This window comes from Uloborus diversus, chromosome 3, assembly GCF_026930045.1.
Source record: "Uloborus diversus isolate 005 chromosome 3, Udiv.v.3.1, whole genome shotgun sequence".
Taxonomy (NCBI): domain Eukaryota; kingdom Metazoa; phylum Arthropoda; class Arachnida; order Araneae; family Uloboridae; genus Uloborus; species Uloborus diversus.
The window spans coordinates 214091764-214106818 of NC_072733.1; the positions used below are offsets into that span (position 1 = coordinate 214091764).

Here is a 15055-nt window from a genome sequence, read left to right on the forward strand (position 1 = left end):
TTTGAATAGGCTTGGGTGGTTTTATTGTTCATACTGAATTGGATCGAAGGTCCTTTTTTTTGGGGGGGGGGAATGTTCAATGAAAAGAATAACGTAGGAAGGGATAAATTAGAGTTAAAAAAACTATACATTAAAAAATGTTGAATATTTTGCTTCAATTTTAGTTTATTTCTGAAGAAAATGCGTGTTTTTGTTTTGCAGAACTGATGATATCCACTGTTCAACACCAAGAAGGAATGTATCCAAAATAAAATTGGCAATTTAGGTCTGATAAAATTGTGGAAAAATTCCTAGACTTATATCAATAGTCACTTGTTATTCTACCAAAACATAGTGAAAAATTCGAAACTCTAACAGTTAGTGTTTGTGCGTGAAAAGCTTTTTTCGTTTTGCCAATAAATAAATAAATAAATAAAACTAGATATAATCCGTTTTGAAAGTAAACTCCTCAACTTAATACTACTGTTTCGATATAACGCCATTTTAAAATATTGAACTTCATTTTTGTTTCAATTTACTCTATTAAAAGATCATAGAAAATAACACTAAGCTAAATTTGGCAAGTGATAAATAAAAAAAATTAAAAAAAATAAAAAAAATGCAGCAATAGAATAAATATATTTATTTTATTTTAACTATATATATATATATATATATGTATTGTTGTTGTTGCTCAGACGAACATAATTACTGTATAAAATCTCTGATTTTCCTTTCGACTATATGGGTTTTTTCTCTGCAAATAAAGTTTTTTTCCCCCATTAAAGTAAGTAGCATGTTTTGTATGTTTGTTTGCAACGAAATTTCAGCTATAATAAAATTTTACACTTTTAAGACTGGCCTATGATGAAACACGGTACACTACACATTGCCTTGATTTATATAATTTCAAAGTTTCGTATAAAACGGTTTCAATATAGCACGAAACCCGGTTTCGATACAACACGGTACACCACGACGTTTCATGCATTCTCACAACAAAATTGTATATTTTAATGGTTTAAAAAGTTAGATTATAAACAACTAGAACACTAAACAATGATCGAAATGCTTTGGTTTTATACATTCGGGTATCAACGGATACTGTGTTGATACCCAACAGCTGTAATCAGCGGGGTACACGTAACCACGGGAAAAAGAAAGCGAGAAGAGCGAATGCACGAAATTTCGTCTCACAAAAGTCAACTGCATCACTTCCGTCACACAAAAGATTGCCAATTAGAATTTGAAAGCCCTCGTATAAAAACATTCACATAAAAAAGTTTTTTCTTACCAGGAAACCATAGATGGAAAAAATCTAAATAAGTAGTAATCAAAAGAGCATAGTAAAACGTGTTTTTGCACGCATAAATTATTGACTCTCGTGTCCCAGTTATCGAAACGTAAGGTCACAAAGTTTGCCAAAATTTTAAGAAATTTCGCAATATTTGTTGCGAATTTCGGTGGGCATTGGAAGACATCTTTCACAAGCTTTGTAGATGAATATCCTGCTACATGCAGAAGGTGAAATCGTGTGGTACCTTCCATTTCTCGCCAAGTCAATTCAATTTGGCGTTTTTCTTAAGATTTCGGTAGATTTTTAAATTTTGGCGTATTTAAAATTTTATCAATATTACAGTATTTGTGTGGTTCGCTGGTCAGATAAAATGTCAATTGAAGCTTCCTTCTGTACAATTCCGAAAGGAGAATGACTAAAAAATTTTATGTTCATCCACAGGTTAGATATGTCCCTTTACGACATTTCTGGGTAAATACCGAAACATAACCATAAAAGTGCAACCAGTCTTTCTTTTTTTTTGTAATTCCGCGTATCAGTTAAAGTCATGTACCAAACATCACAGTATAACAATTATTAACGATGCTATGAATGCTTGAAAACGAATGTACTTAGGTGCTTGTTCCTAGGTCAAACTACCCTAATCAGCGTAAGTGATGTTTAAGAGCCATTGTCTGTAAGAATCAGGCAGTTTAAAGCATTTGTGATTGTTGACATTTTTAATTTTTTGTATTTTCACATATGTTGTTCCTTATCATAAATGTAATATAAATCCGAAATTTGAGCTTTGTCTGACTCACCATTTTTGAGAAAACAATTTTTTTTGTTTAGGGGGCGTGTCTCATTGTTGCCGGTTTTTCAAATTTGCAGATTTTAATGTGCTTGTTGCTTGAAGCGCCCTTATAATGACATGGATTTTTCAATTCCATATTACTATATGGTCTTGTTAGATACTGTTACAGCTGTCAAATCGGTGACACTACGAGGGCGACGCCCACAAACTCCGTTTAAAAATGACCGAAAATGAATTTTTTTCTATATTCAAGGCAAATTTTCTCAAAGCGCCTTCATGATGACGCCAACATTTTTAGATCATTTTCTAGCCACACTTACATACATCAAAAATATGTATCAAAATCGGTGTCACTATAAGGCCGCCAGAATATATTGGAACTTTTATTCAATAAATTTCACAAAAACACAAATATTTAGAATCTAATTACAACTGTCGCCCTCATAGCAGATATCTGATACTACATTAGGTTGATAACCAACATGTTTGTCTAACATTTGCACAAAAAAATTGGTGTCACTCCTATCATTTTTGGAAATATAATCGTTCCAATTTAGTACGTTATGGCGTTTTTTTTTATATTTATTTATTTAATATTTTCACACCCAGATTTTTTTCTGAACATATTTATTTTTAATTTAATACAAAGAAGTGTACCTTATAACATAAACAGCTTTGGGCAGCAAGAGAGTCTTTTTCCTAAATAGAAAATGCTCGTTTTGATATAGGTACCATGTGGATCTATTGTGCATAACTTGTCTAGACTATTATACCAATACTCGTCTTGTTTTTCCGGCCAAACAAATTTATTTATTCCAATTGTTCTTGACATGCATTTGACCTAAACTTGCAAATGGTCAACTTGTACTATTTCTCTGGGATACCATGTTTTCCCATGCTTTAGTGCTACAAAATTAGCAGTTTTCAATAAGAGATGACCGTCTTTCTGAAATTGGTTTGATTTGATTCTTAATGTTTTCTTCGTTTTGGTCTACGTTATCCTCAAATTCAGTTTCAGATTCTGAATGTTCGCTTTCTTCAATATTCTCATTTGATGTATTGAGAATGCATTCGTTTTTTTGTTTCTTCCATCGAAAAAAAGGGATAGGATTTGTTTCATAGTACAATACTCTGAAGCAACGAACGGTTTTTCCCCTTTACGAACTGCATTTCTCATCTAGTGTGCAACTTGACAGGGATGTTGTTTTTTCCCAATACTTTCACCAATCGTAAATTGTTCTTATAAATACTCCTTCTGCTTTGAAGTGAACTTGAACTGAGCCCGTAAAGATAGGGCCCATCCAATTTCATTAAATTGAACTTTTGGCAATGCAGGGGTATTTATTAGTTGACAATTTGAAGCATTTATATAAGATGTTTGTAAGAGCTTCTCTCTATACATCTTTCGTATAAAATCCATTTGCAAGTTGAGGTCAAATGTATGTCAAGAACAATTGGAATAAACAGATTTGTTTGGCAGAAAAAACAAGATGAGTATTGGTATGATAATCTAGACATATTATGCACAATACATCCGCCTGTACCTATATCAAAACGGGCATTTTCTATTCAAGAAAAAGACGCTCTTACTGCCCAAAGCTATTTATGTTAAAAGATACACATTTTTGTATTAAATTAAAAATAAATATGTTCAAAAAAACTATCTGGGGGTGAAAAGATTAAATAAATAAATATTAAAAAACGCCATAACGTACTAACTTCGAACGATTATATTTCCAAAAATAATGGGAATGACACCGATTTTTTTTGTGCAAATGTTAGACAAACATGTCGGTTATCAACCAAATTTAGTATCAGATCTCTGCTATGAGGGCGACAGTTGTAGTTAGATTTTAAATATTTGTGTTTTTGTGAAATTTATCGAATAAAAGTTCCAATATCTTCTGGCGCCCTTATAGTGACACCGATTTTGATACATATTTTTGATGTATGTAAGTGTGGCTAGAAAATGATCTAAAAATGTTGGTGTCATCATGAAGGCGCTTTGAAAAAATTGGTCCTGAACATAGAAAAAAAAATCATTTTCGGTCATTTTTAAACGGAGTTTGTGGGCGTCGCCCTCGTAGTGTCACCGATTTGACAGCTGTAACAGTATCTAACAAAACCATATAGTAATATAGAATTAAAAAATCCATGTCATTATAAGGGCGCTTCAAGCAACAAGCACATTAAAATCTGCAAATTTGAAAAACCAGCAATAATGTGCCACGCCCCCTAAACAAAAAAAAAATTGTTTTCTCAAAAACGGTGAGTCAGACAAAGCTCAAATTTCGGATTTACATAACATTCATGATAAGGAACAATATATGTAAAAATAAAAAAAAAAAATTAAAAATCCCAACAATCACAACCTGCCTGATGCTTACAGACAATGGCTCTTAATATCCAATTGATAGTTAGTTAGATATCGGCAAAGGTAATAACTACTTTGATATTAATTGGGTTATCGTGTTATTACTCATGTATTAAATACGTGCTACGTACTTCTACCAAGAGGATAAATCCACTTTGTCCATTCCAAACTTATCTCATGTTCTATGTAAAATAAGTCATTAGTACTCAATAGAACGTCTCCCAAAGCCATTTGTTAGTATTCCGTTATTTAATGTATCCCATTTGTACGTGCTTCTAAGTTTCAACGATATCATTGAGATAAACATATCCGAAAAGATGCATCGAATTTTCAAGGAGAAATCCTATGCACTTAGGGAGATTTCATCTTAAATATTTCAGCATATTCTGAAAGTATGGTTTACTATGCAAGTCATGTTCCTCTGATTAAAGCAAAAGGTGCTCATGAGTTCAGTATAAATAGAAGAGAAGAATCTGTGTATACATTGCTCAGAAGACTTAGCACCCAAGACTCGGATCTTCCCAATCATGAAGGTAAATTCCTTTTTGAATACTTTGGTAATGAATGTCTGTTACATGCCTACTTGTCTTCTTGTGGTTGACAACAGCACACATTTGTTTTTAGATTAAAAATTCTCTCGCAAATGCTTTAATATTGCTAAATGTGTGTGTGTGTGTGTGTTGAAATCTCGGAAAAATAACTCTCTGATGCCGATAGTGGGATATTTTTTGCACATAAAAATGGGCTACTAATACAGTAAAATCCTTCTAATGCGGACACTAACGGAACATTTTTTTTTTGTCCGCAATAGAGAGGTGTTCGCAGGACAGGGGTTTAATAATGTTATTTGCATTGGAACTGAGGAATTAAAAATTGACCGCATAAGAGGGGTGTCCGCCTTTGAGGGGTGTCCGTTAGGAGAGGTGTTACTGTACATATTTTTATGTATAGAATTTCTTTCTGACTTTGCTTAGGGCCCGATTCTCAAAAATAAATTAAATATGAGTGTCAAATTTCAAGAAGACTGGCTAATATGTTGAGGTGGATACGTTTTGATTAGTTCTGTAAAAATAGGTAAAAATACAATTTCTCTAAGTTAATTATTTGAGTTAGAAGAACTAGAAATCAGAACAATATTAAAACAACAAGCTAAGATTACTAGGTAGTGTGATGGACAAAATATGCGTTGTTTAATCGACTTTGAACGATGCAAACCCTTCTTTTGCTCGTTTGGTGATGCTGGTGCCTTTAGGAAGAGTTATTTTTGTTCATCCATGATAGACTTGTTCAACTAACGAAATAAATCTTTTCAATCCGATTAATTCCTCTTTCTACGGTGTCATCAAGAGTTGTTCAGTTCGTTAGATGTGATGATCAATTTTACTTCCTTAAAACGTTCACTGGTGCCTGTTGAATTATGATGGTGTTCAATGCACAATTACATCACTCTCCGAGGGCTCCTTGTAGCTGTCACCGAAGTGACAGTGCACAATTACAACTGTTGTATCTAAGTCGGTTACTTACTGAACCCTGATTAAGAGTTTAAGGCTGTTGCTATTTTGTGAGGATCAAAATCTCAGCAATGTTCGAGTCCTTAGTCAATCAAGAAAGTTTTAATCTAGGAATTGAATCTAATTATTTTGTTGCTGGTGATGAAATCTCGGCCTTCTTTGCACTAGGTATTACGAGGCTCTGAGAAGTTGAGCTCCGACTCTGACAATGTTTACCTCTGTTTCGGAAAAAAGGAGGGGTAATTGGCGCTAAATTGAGTTGAGGAACATTCTTAGTAGTTTTTCAAAAATTTTCCAACTAAAATCCGAGTCAACAACGCGTTTATTTTTCACTAAACTCCCCTAAAACAGGTAAACATAGTCAAGGTCACAACTCAACTAACCGGAGCTGCAGATGATGATGATAAGTTTTCGCGTAATGCCTCATTCACTCCAACGCTGGATTTGTATTCTTTATTCTTACATTAATCTTTATTTTCTTCATTTGTAGACTTAGTGCTTATTTCCGAGACAAAAAACTTTCCCACTCCACTCAGTTGGAACTTTTTACGATCTTCTCTGTATAATCTAAGAAATTCTTTATTTTCTTGTCGTATGCTACTCATGTATTTTAAAATTGGGACTGCACTTCAAATCTAAAATTGTAAGTTAGTCGGCAGCGATCGGTAGACACTTTTAGTTTAGTTGGCACTTCTTTATCATTAGTCGTCCCTTTATCCAGGACTGTTTCCTTTACCAAAAAGAGACTATACTATTAATGGAAGAAAATGTTGGTGCAGGAGACCGAACTGCAACTTCATTCATTTGCATTTTTCTTTTTCCCGTCCCTAAAAAAAGCGTTCAAACCTTTTGTTCAGTCTCACGAGTTTGCGCTCATTAGTTATTAGAAAAGGGAGGGGGGGGGGAGAAGAATGAAACGAATAATGGCTTTTCGTACTCGTTGGCGATGCGGAATACTAACTATCAAAGGGACCTCTGGCCCTCAAACTATGGGGGACTGCGTGCCAAGCGTCTTGCTTTCAAAAGGCAACACAATAGATGATGGTGCCATCTAATGGACAGTTCGAGAATTTAGAACCAGGCCAGGAGCCGAATAACTTTCTGATTTGGCACCCCCCAGAGGTATCGTTTCACTAGGAGGACATTGTGACCACGAGAATATATTAAACCACGCCCAGTCACCATTAATGACGACGGTGGATCTTCGACCAGCGAGGATCGAACTCGAGATCCTCCGACCCCAAGTCCAATGCCTTACCGATCAGGCCACCACGACCCCGCGGAATACTACGTGAGAACTTGGGATCGCTTTTCCATTACAAACTAATTGCAAAGAAATAGAAATGAATTGTTTTGAGGAAAAACAATCAGTGAAGTAATAGTCATTTGTGGCTGAAGAAGTTATTTTAAATGGACTGTTGAGTATTTTATAGAAGTTTAGTTAGTAGGTGGCGAGTGATTAATTTCTGGTCGATCACTAACCAATGAAAATTTGGGGTAGCTTTGCAGACCAATGTGGTTTTTTCTTTTATGTTTCACAAAAAGAGAGCCATCAAAAAACTGTTGCATAAGTTTAAGTGCAAGATTTTTTAAAATTATGATCTACGGTAAGCAACAAACAGTAAAATAGGCATAACTCTGGAAGAAAACAATGATTTCAAAAACAAATTCTGCACTAGTGCGAAAAAGTTTACTTTACAATAAAGAAAGGCTGTGATTTTGAACCCTCAAATGTAATATTCTCGTACACTGCAAAAGATCGATTTCATCCTTGTGCTTTTCATTTTCATAAATACAGATGAGTTATGCAAATTAAGAGATGAAATTCTACTGACTGTGTAATACGATAATATAACAATAGGCTCATTTCTGCTGTTGCTATATATTTTGTTTACATATTACGTTTTTTTTTGGTGCTCATTTCCTCGTTTCTTTGTTCCAAAGTTCTGAAAATAAATCTTCTTCTCCCACAGGTGGTCACACACCTTAAAACTAAGCGATCCACGTAAGCTTGTCAGAATAGCTCGGTGCGCCGCCGCCGTCGTTATGACTCGTGTAACTGCAGACCACAAAATTCAACAACTGCTTTGAACCTACCTTACAAACTAAAATGTAGTGTAAAATCGAGCTTTTGTAATAATTTATCATTGTTTAAACATCTGCTGCCCCCACTTTTTACAGGGGAGAGTGTTGGAACAAGTGAAGTACTTAAAAGGTGCTAAGGCTTTTTATTGCAAAAAATATTGCTTCCTTCGAAGTACTATTGTTTTTTACGATAAATTTTGCTTTAGACGTGACCTTGATTGCTAATCTTTTAAGTAAAAGGATTTTTACTTTTATTGTTTTGAGGTGAAATTATTTCCAAAACTGCAATTGTAATTTTTTAATTTTGTGTTCTGTATGTTGAGGATTCGTTCTAATGAACATTGACTAGTCAAATGTCAATCATATCGCTCAATAATTCGCTCTTTGTCGGTCATGAATTCTATCAACTCTTTAGTTCAGTCTTAATGTTAACATAAAGAGTTAACACAGAAACCTTTTTGGTCCAGGGTGGAGGAAGGAGGGAGTCCAAATCCTCATGTTTTAGAAGTTTTCAAGATGTCTTTTCCAAAAAATATGATTGCATATGATATCATTTTAGTCAATCACATAGAACATGGGTTCTCAAACTTTCAGGCTCTGCAGCCCCTTTGAAGACTGACATGATGTCACTCCCCTCCCCCCTCCGTAAGTGGTTAATAGAAGCAATCTAATTGGAAACCGGAGCTGATATGGGTAGCTGAAAACAAGTAAATAAGGGAAAATCTAGATAATTTCTCTCACAAAATTGAACTCAACTGCAAAGCTTTATTTTGAACAGCTTATTACTAGAAAAAAAGAAATCCAAGATGAAAAGAAGAAAATACAATTTTTTGAGGTAATTTAGGATCCAAGTGAGGTTGGCGTACTTAATAGTCACTTTCAAAACATTAATGCGAGGGTTGATTTTATTTTATCTGATATATCCTAACGCCCCTTCCCCCCCCCCGCCGTCGCCTTCATATTCTTTTGCACCCCGTTCCCCCCTCGTAGGTTGAGAACCGCTGATGTAGAAGATAAATAGTAAAAAAATATTGCATGAAATGCATATTCAAACTGATTGCAGTTTAGAAGATAATATAAAGATAAACGTAATGAAGACATCGAGAATGCAAAAATCTTTCGTAATTACTGGAATAATTAATTTTTTAAGTACACTGCTGTGCTGTAAGTTTTGCATTCAATTTTGTTCAAAATTATTCACTTACACCTCATTAGAGTAACGAAAATGAAACGGCCGACTACTGGCTCATGCATGGCTGAGCACTGTTTTCTATATGGCCGACTACTGGAGCATTTCCTCGGATTAACAATAGCTTGGTTTTTAAAATAAAAATATTTTTAAAGGTACAGCCTAAAGGTTTACATTGTTTTGTTGTTGTATTGATGGCTGAAATTTATAGGTTAACAACAACTGATCTCCTAAATGGCCGACTACTGGAGCTTTTACTCTACTACTTTTTTTTAAAATTCAGTTTGGTTTACGAAACTCTAAACAAAGAGATTTCCACTTAAATCAAAAGCTAGTTTTCTTTGATGTAAAAAGTCAAGGGAGCTCACAAAGGGGGGGGGGGGGGGACATGCGCAAACTGCGGCATTAAAACGCTCAGGGGTGTGTTAAGGTTCTTCGTTTCGTCTTCGGGGGGGGGGGGGGGCGTGCTCCGTAGCGTTTCAGAGAGTGCGCCATCGCTCTTAGAGAGCATGGACACCTTTGCAAAATGTTATTGAATTTTTAAACTGTTTAGATACTGGTCAGCGCCCTTTTTCTTTTACAAGTTACTTTAAGCTAAGATAAAGCAGGGTTCACAAACTCATTTTACATTCAGTAGTTGAAATCTATAGCGGAGATAAATCACTGTTTCGTCAACAGGTGGTTAAATTTGAATCCGAACTTTGCTGCCGCTGAAATGGCGTTATTTTGAAATGCATTCTAACTAACCTCAAATACCAAATTTGTTCTTTCTTCCGTCAAATACAGTCAAATCTTAATAACTTCGAAGCTTATAACTCAAACATTCTATTACCTCAAAGTTTTCATCGGATCCCAAACTCTTGAGACTGTTGTGGAAACTTCCCATAACTCGAATTTTTTAGCAGTTTCCTGGAAACTTCGAATTATCGACTGTATGCTTCAAAACTGACATCATTTTGCTTCATTAAAACGTACATTGAAGCAAGATTCAATAAATAAAGATGTTGTTTAATTCTTAATTAAAACTGGAGAGGTGTGTTGGTTTGGTCAGGGCCCGATTTAGAAAATTTAAAACAGTAAGCCAGGCACACCTCCTAGGGCCCCCCATGAGCATAACATTGGATAAAAGTACACTGTAGAGTTGCAAACGTACACTTTTTTTGTGATTGCATGTTCTACAGGTTAGGGCGAAAATACTTGTTTTAATGTTAAAAGCCACACTGTTATACACTATTGATGTTAAACACCGTAGCAAAAAATTTAAAGCCATATTTTAGTACAAATTTCCATATATAGTTTGTCATTTTTGGGGGGTTCCAGGAGCTAGGGGGCCTTTAAGGGTCTGAGGTAAATCAGACCTTGAGTGTGGTCAAAACGACGCCACTGGTACACAAATAATGTGCAATCCTTTCCCTTTCTGGTATTGTGTATTACTTTAGTATATACCGGCAGAGTAGTTTTGACCGTACCTGCTCAAGGTTCCTGATGTTGCATCTGAACCTGGTTACTAACTGAATCCACACCAAGATCCGAAGGAAGTTGTTATTTTCTTATCAGTAAAATCTCATGTCCCAGACATTGAACTAAAAGAAGCGGTCTTCCCTTCGAATTCAATGTTCCCAAATGATTGTTATAAAGAGAACTTGAACTTTCATTTGAGACCATTACGTAGAAATGTGCAAATAGGAATCTTGAGGTGGCTTATGACCGTGCACGCTTATTGTTCTGTTCTCTTACCCAGGCTGTTTTAGAAGAAAAAAAAAAGAGACAGGTGTTTTTAATATAAAACCTGCTCAATCTATGAATTTTCGACAGTTATGTCACTTCATAACTTCTTGGTGAAAACTATATCTCGCTGCTAAGCGATTTGGAAGGCATATTGATCAATTAGGTAGAAGGTTGCCGTCAAAATTCGGATACCTCAGGAAAATAGCTCAATAAGAGATTTTTGATTTTTTTTTTTTTTGCCTCTCCTGTGCATTTTTAAAAAGTGAATTGAACTGGTGTTGATACTAAAAGCCCCAAGTAACAATCAAAACAAGAATATCATGGCATGCTTATAATTGAGAATTATTTTGAGTCATCTTTTTTTTTTTTTAATGGAACTGATAGAACAAAGACTCAATAAAGCTTTTCCAGCTGATATTTTTTTTAACCTAGCCCGATTCAGTTCTCTTCTAAACGTGAAACCTAATTTATAAGGAGCACGTTTTACACCAGGATTAAAAAACGAGGATAAAAACCTTTAGGAAGGCATGTGAGAAAAGTTAGATTAATTTTCAGATAAAAACTTCACAAATAAGAGCATTGTTTTACTTCTGAAAAAAAAGTTTAGCATGCGTCATGAAAGATGTCATACAGCAATAATGGCAAATTTTACCACTTGCAGGCTTTTATTTCTATTATCTAAGTTAAATTTTCCCCTGTTCTTCTGCTATTTTGAATAAGTAGAATCCGTAGCATTTATTCGAGTAACAGCTTCAAAGATTAAAAACAATACATAAATAAATAAAGTAGAAAGTGCATGATTTGTTATGAATAATCAGAACCAATCAATTAAAAGCAAATAAATGATAATTATATAGTTAAGAGAAAATTAATGATTGTAACTCTAAAATTGCTTTAAAATTGTACGATTGAGTATATAGAACACTATATTTTCCTATAGAGTGTTCTTTCCACAGAATTCGACTGCTCCCCCCTCTCTCCTTTTTCCCAAACCGAGAGATTCAAACAGAAATTAGATTTTATATTTCTTCTGGCAAATTCTAGAACAACTGAATTCCTTTAAAGCATTATTGAAAAAATTCTAAATTTCGATTTAATAGTTTAAAAAAAATGAATAAAAATTACTGAAAGTTGAAAGAAGACAGGATATTTCTCGAAAATTGACAGCAAAAACGGTCGGCAAACCCATCGATTTAATGTTTTTCTTTATGTACATAGTCGTGTATAAAGTAAAATCATAAACCAGTTTATTTTATTTATTTAATTCAGAACCGTTTCAATCGCCAACTTTCTCGTTTTGAAGAAACTAAGGAACTTTTCCAGGAATATATAGTATGTTTACAAAACATGTGTTTAACACCAAACTAAAATAGCCTGGAAGATCCGAATTTCGTTGGACTTAGACTCAAAATGTTCTTACCTCAAAAAATCATGAATATTATTCGTATCTATATTTTTTTGATGTCTCCAAAGCATCGGAGTAGAATCTAAATTAAATTAGGCCATTCAGTGTTAACCAGAGTAAAAACAATCATCTCCCTTTTTATTATTTATTTTTAACATAATACAAGATCTGAAATAGTAAATTTCGTCAAATTTTAGTAAAGTGATGAAAATTAAGTTGGGTTTAAATTTTTGTTTGCAACAAAGCCTGTTCATATTTTTGATGCATTTACGTTGATTTGAAAGGTGTTTAAGCAAGTTCTGACAATGACATCGTTATGCCATTTTACTGAAGTTCAATTCTTTTTTTTAGGCTCTCATCGTTTTTGTTTCACTGCTGGCAACAGTTTTTGCTCAATTACCTGTAAGTACACATCTGCATTTTTTTTCCACAAAATATGAAAAATACTGCATACAAGCAATCTGATCTTCGAAACCTGAATTTAGACTCTCTGAAATCATTCTGTTTGAATCACATTTCTCTCTAGGCTATTAGTAAAAAGAAGTCAATCGAAGGGCTAAACTGGGAAAATTCTTTAACCGTCAAGTATAACCTAGTGAAGATAACATTAGTAGCCACTTCTGTTTCCCTTCAAATAGTGGTGACTTTTTGTTGCTTCAAGTATTTAACAATATATTTTTAAAAACATTTTGGAATTAGTAATCCTGAATTAATGTATAACTAATTTTTAATGAAGTAGATCAAAAAGGCTTAGTCATGATTTAAATGATTTTTTGAAATCAATTATTTAATGCCTTTTGTTACCTTTAAAGTCATTAATTTGCATTCCGAGATCGGTCTAATAAGAAACCAAATAAAACTTCCAATGAGGAGTTAACGAATTAAGAATTTGTAACCATAACACCAAAACTAATCGGAAATTTTAGATGCCATAAAAGTTTTTCTCTTATGCATCTTGAACATTTTATTTTTAATATTGCGGATCGCATTGATCATATGTGAGCAATTTAAGAAAATCACAAAAAAATAAGGTAAATCAAAGGATTTTACAGTAGGAAGAATTATGTTTCGATTGTGCCGTGGTGAAAAAGAAATGACAACTGTCCGTTACTCAGCCTTGATTTTATGCTAAAAACATTTTTTACTAGTGCTCTAACTATGTTAGAAGCTTTACACTAAATTTCATTTCATGCAGAAAGGTTGAGACTTTCGAATAATCTGAAAATTTAGAAACGTGATTTTTTTTTTTTTTTTTTTTTGACGAACGAGCGAATTAATGTGAAAAGGTTGTTTGGAATTAAAATTGTAAAAGAGCAAGATTGGAGAATGCAGTAAAAATAATAACCATTCGAATTGTCACTCCCACGCTCCCGTACTAATTTTGAGCCAAATTAAAAATTAAAAAAGAGTTGGTCAAATTGTCATAACGCGAAAAACAAACATCTAGGCAGACATACTCTCTCTTTTATTAGTAGTATAAAGATAGAAAATAAATATACGTCATCTTTCGCGTTGAATATGTTGAAGCATTTCTTCCTTTAATCAACTACTTGCTAACATAAGTAGATGCTTTCATAGTTAAGAACGACGTAGTGTCGCATATCATTGATTTTTAGTAAGATTTTTAGTAAGATTGTGTGGTCACACGTCGTCTTTCTTGTTTCGTTTTCCTCCAGGCTCCCAATGCTGTACCCATTCCTTACTCTTTCAACTACATGGCTAACACGGAGGATGGTGGAAGCAGCTCACATGAAGAGAACGGGGATGGGGCCGGACGCGTGACGGGATCTTATACCGTCAGCAATCTGGAAGGACACACCCGGACGGTTGAATATGTTGCTGATGAAGCTGGTTTCCGAGCTACAATCCGTACCAATGAACCTGGTACTGCCAACCAGAATCCTGCTGACGTTGTGGTTGAATCTTCAGCGGCAGAAGCTGGACCTGTTCTAACCAGTGCTCCTGCCCCCAAGCCCCCGGCTTCTACCAGGACTGGCGTTCGATACGTCCTGGTTCCCATAACCGAATAAATTATTTTTCTGGCAATTGTACTGGGCGTATCAACGGATAGATGTTGGACTTTGAACTTATTTAGTCATGTGTTTGGTGTATTGACTTGAAACTTGTGTATAATAAATTTCAATACATATGTTCTCTACCTCTGCGGTGTGTATTAGATAATCCTAAAAATGCGTTCTTCTGTTTTCCAGAATTCATATGCTGTTTGCAATAGGGAGTTTATAACAATTCTTAAGCCTTATGCAGATTTGAGCATGTGCACAATAAGAATTTCCTCATATAAGTCTAGATATTGCTGATGCGCATGACTTCTATCAATCGAACAACTATTCGAGTTAACTGTTGAGTCGTACTCAAAACTAGGCACTACTTTACTCACACCAGGGTTCACACTAGGGGAAAAAATTAGGTCCACTCCCACTCTGACCAAAATTTTAATTATGATATTCAAAATTGAAGTGGAAGTAGTTTTTTTATATTATTATTGGAACGTTTTCGATAAATATTTATTTTAACGAAGTTCTGCATATCATGTAGCACAACACTTATTTAACGAGCATAAATGGAACGAGAAAGATTCATTTGTTTACTATGCGTATCTTAATTTTTTACGGATATCGTGCCAAATTTGGAAAAAATCTGACATAAACTGTGGATTTGTATAAGACACTCACT

The 15055-nt window shown here is 34.4% G+C and overlaps 1 protein-coding gene across 1 annotated transcript; it reads left to right on the top strand.

The window, feature by feature from the left end:
• The first annotated feature begins 4932 nt into the window (after positions 1-4932).
• LOC129219201 (cuticle protein 10.9-like) lies at positions 4933-14519 on the top strand. Its single transcript, XM_054853528.1, has 3 exons — positions 4933-4976; positions 12713-12763; positions 14038-14519. Exons 1-3 carry the CDS (start codon positions 4971-4973, stop codon positions 14389-14391), a joined length of 411 nt encoding a protein of 136 aa, XP_054709503.1. The 5' UTR covers positions 4933-4970; the 3' UTR covers positions 14392-14519.
• Positions 14520-15055: the final 536 nt, after the last annotated feature.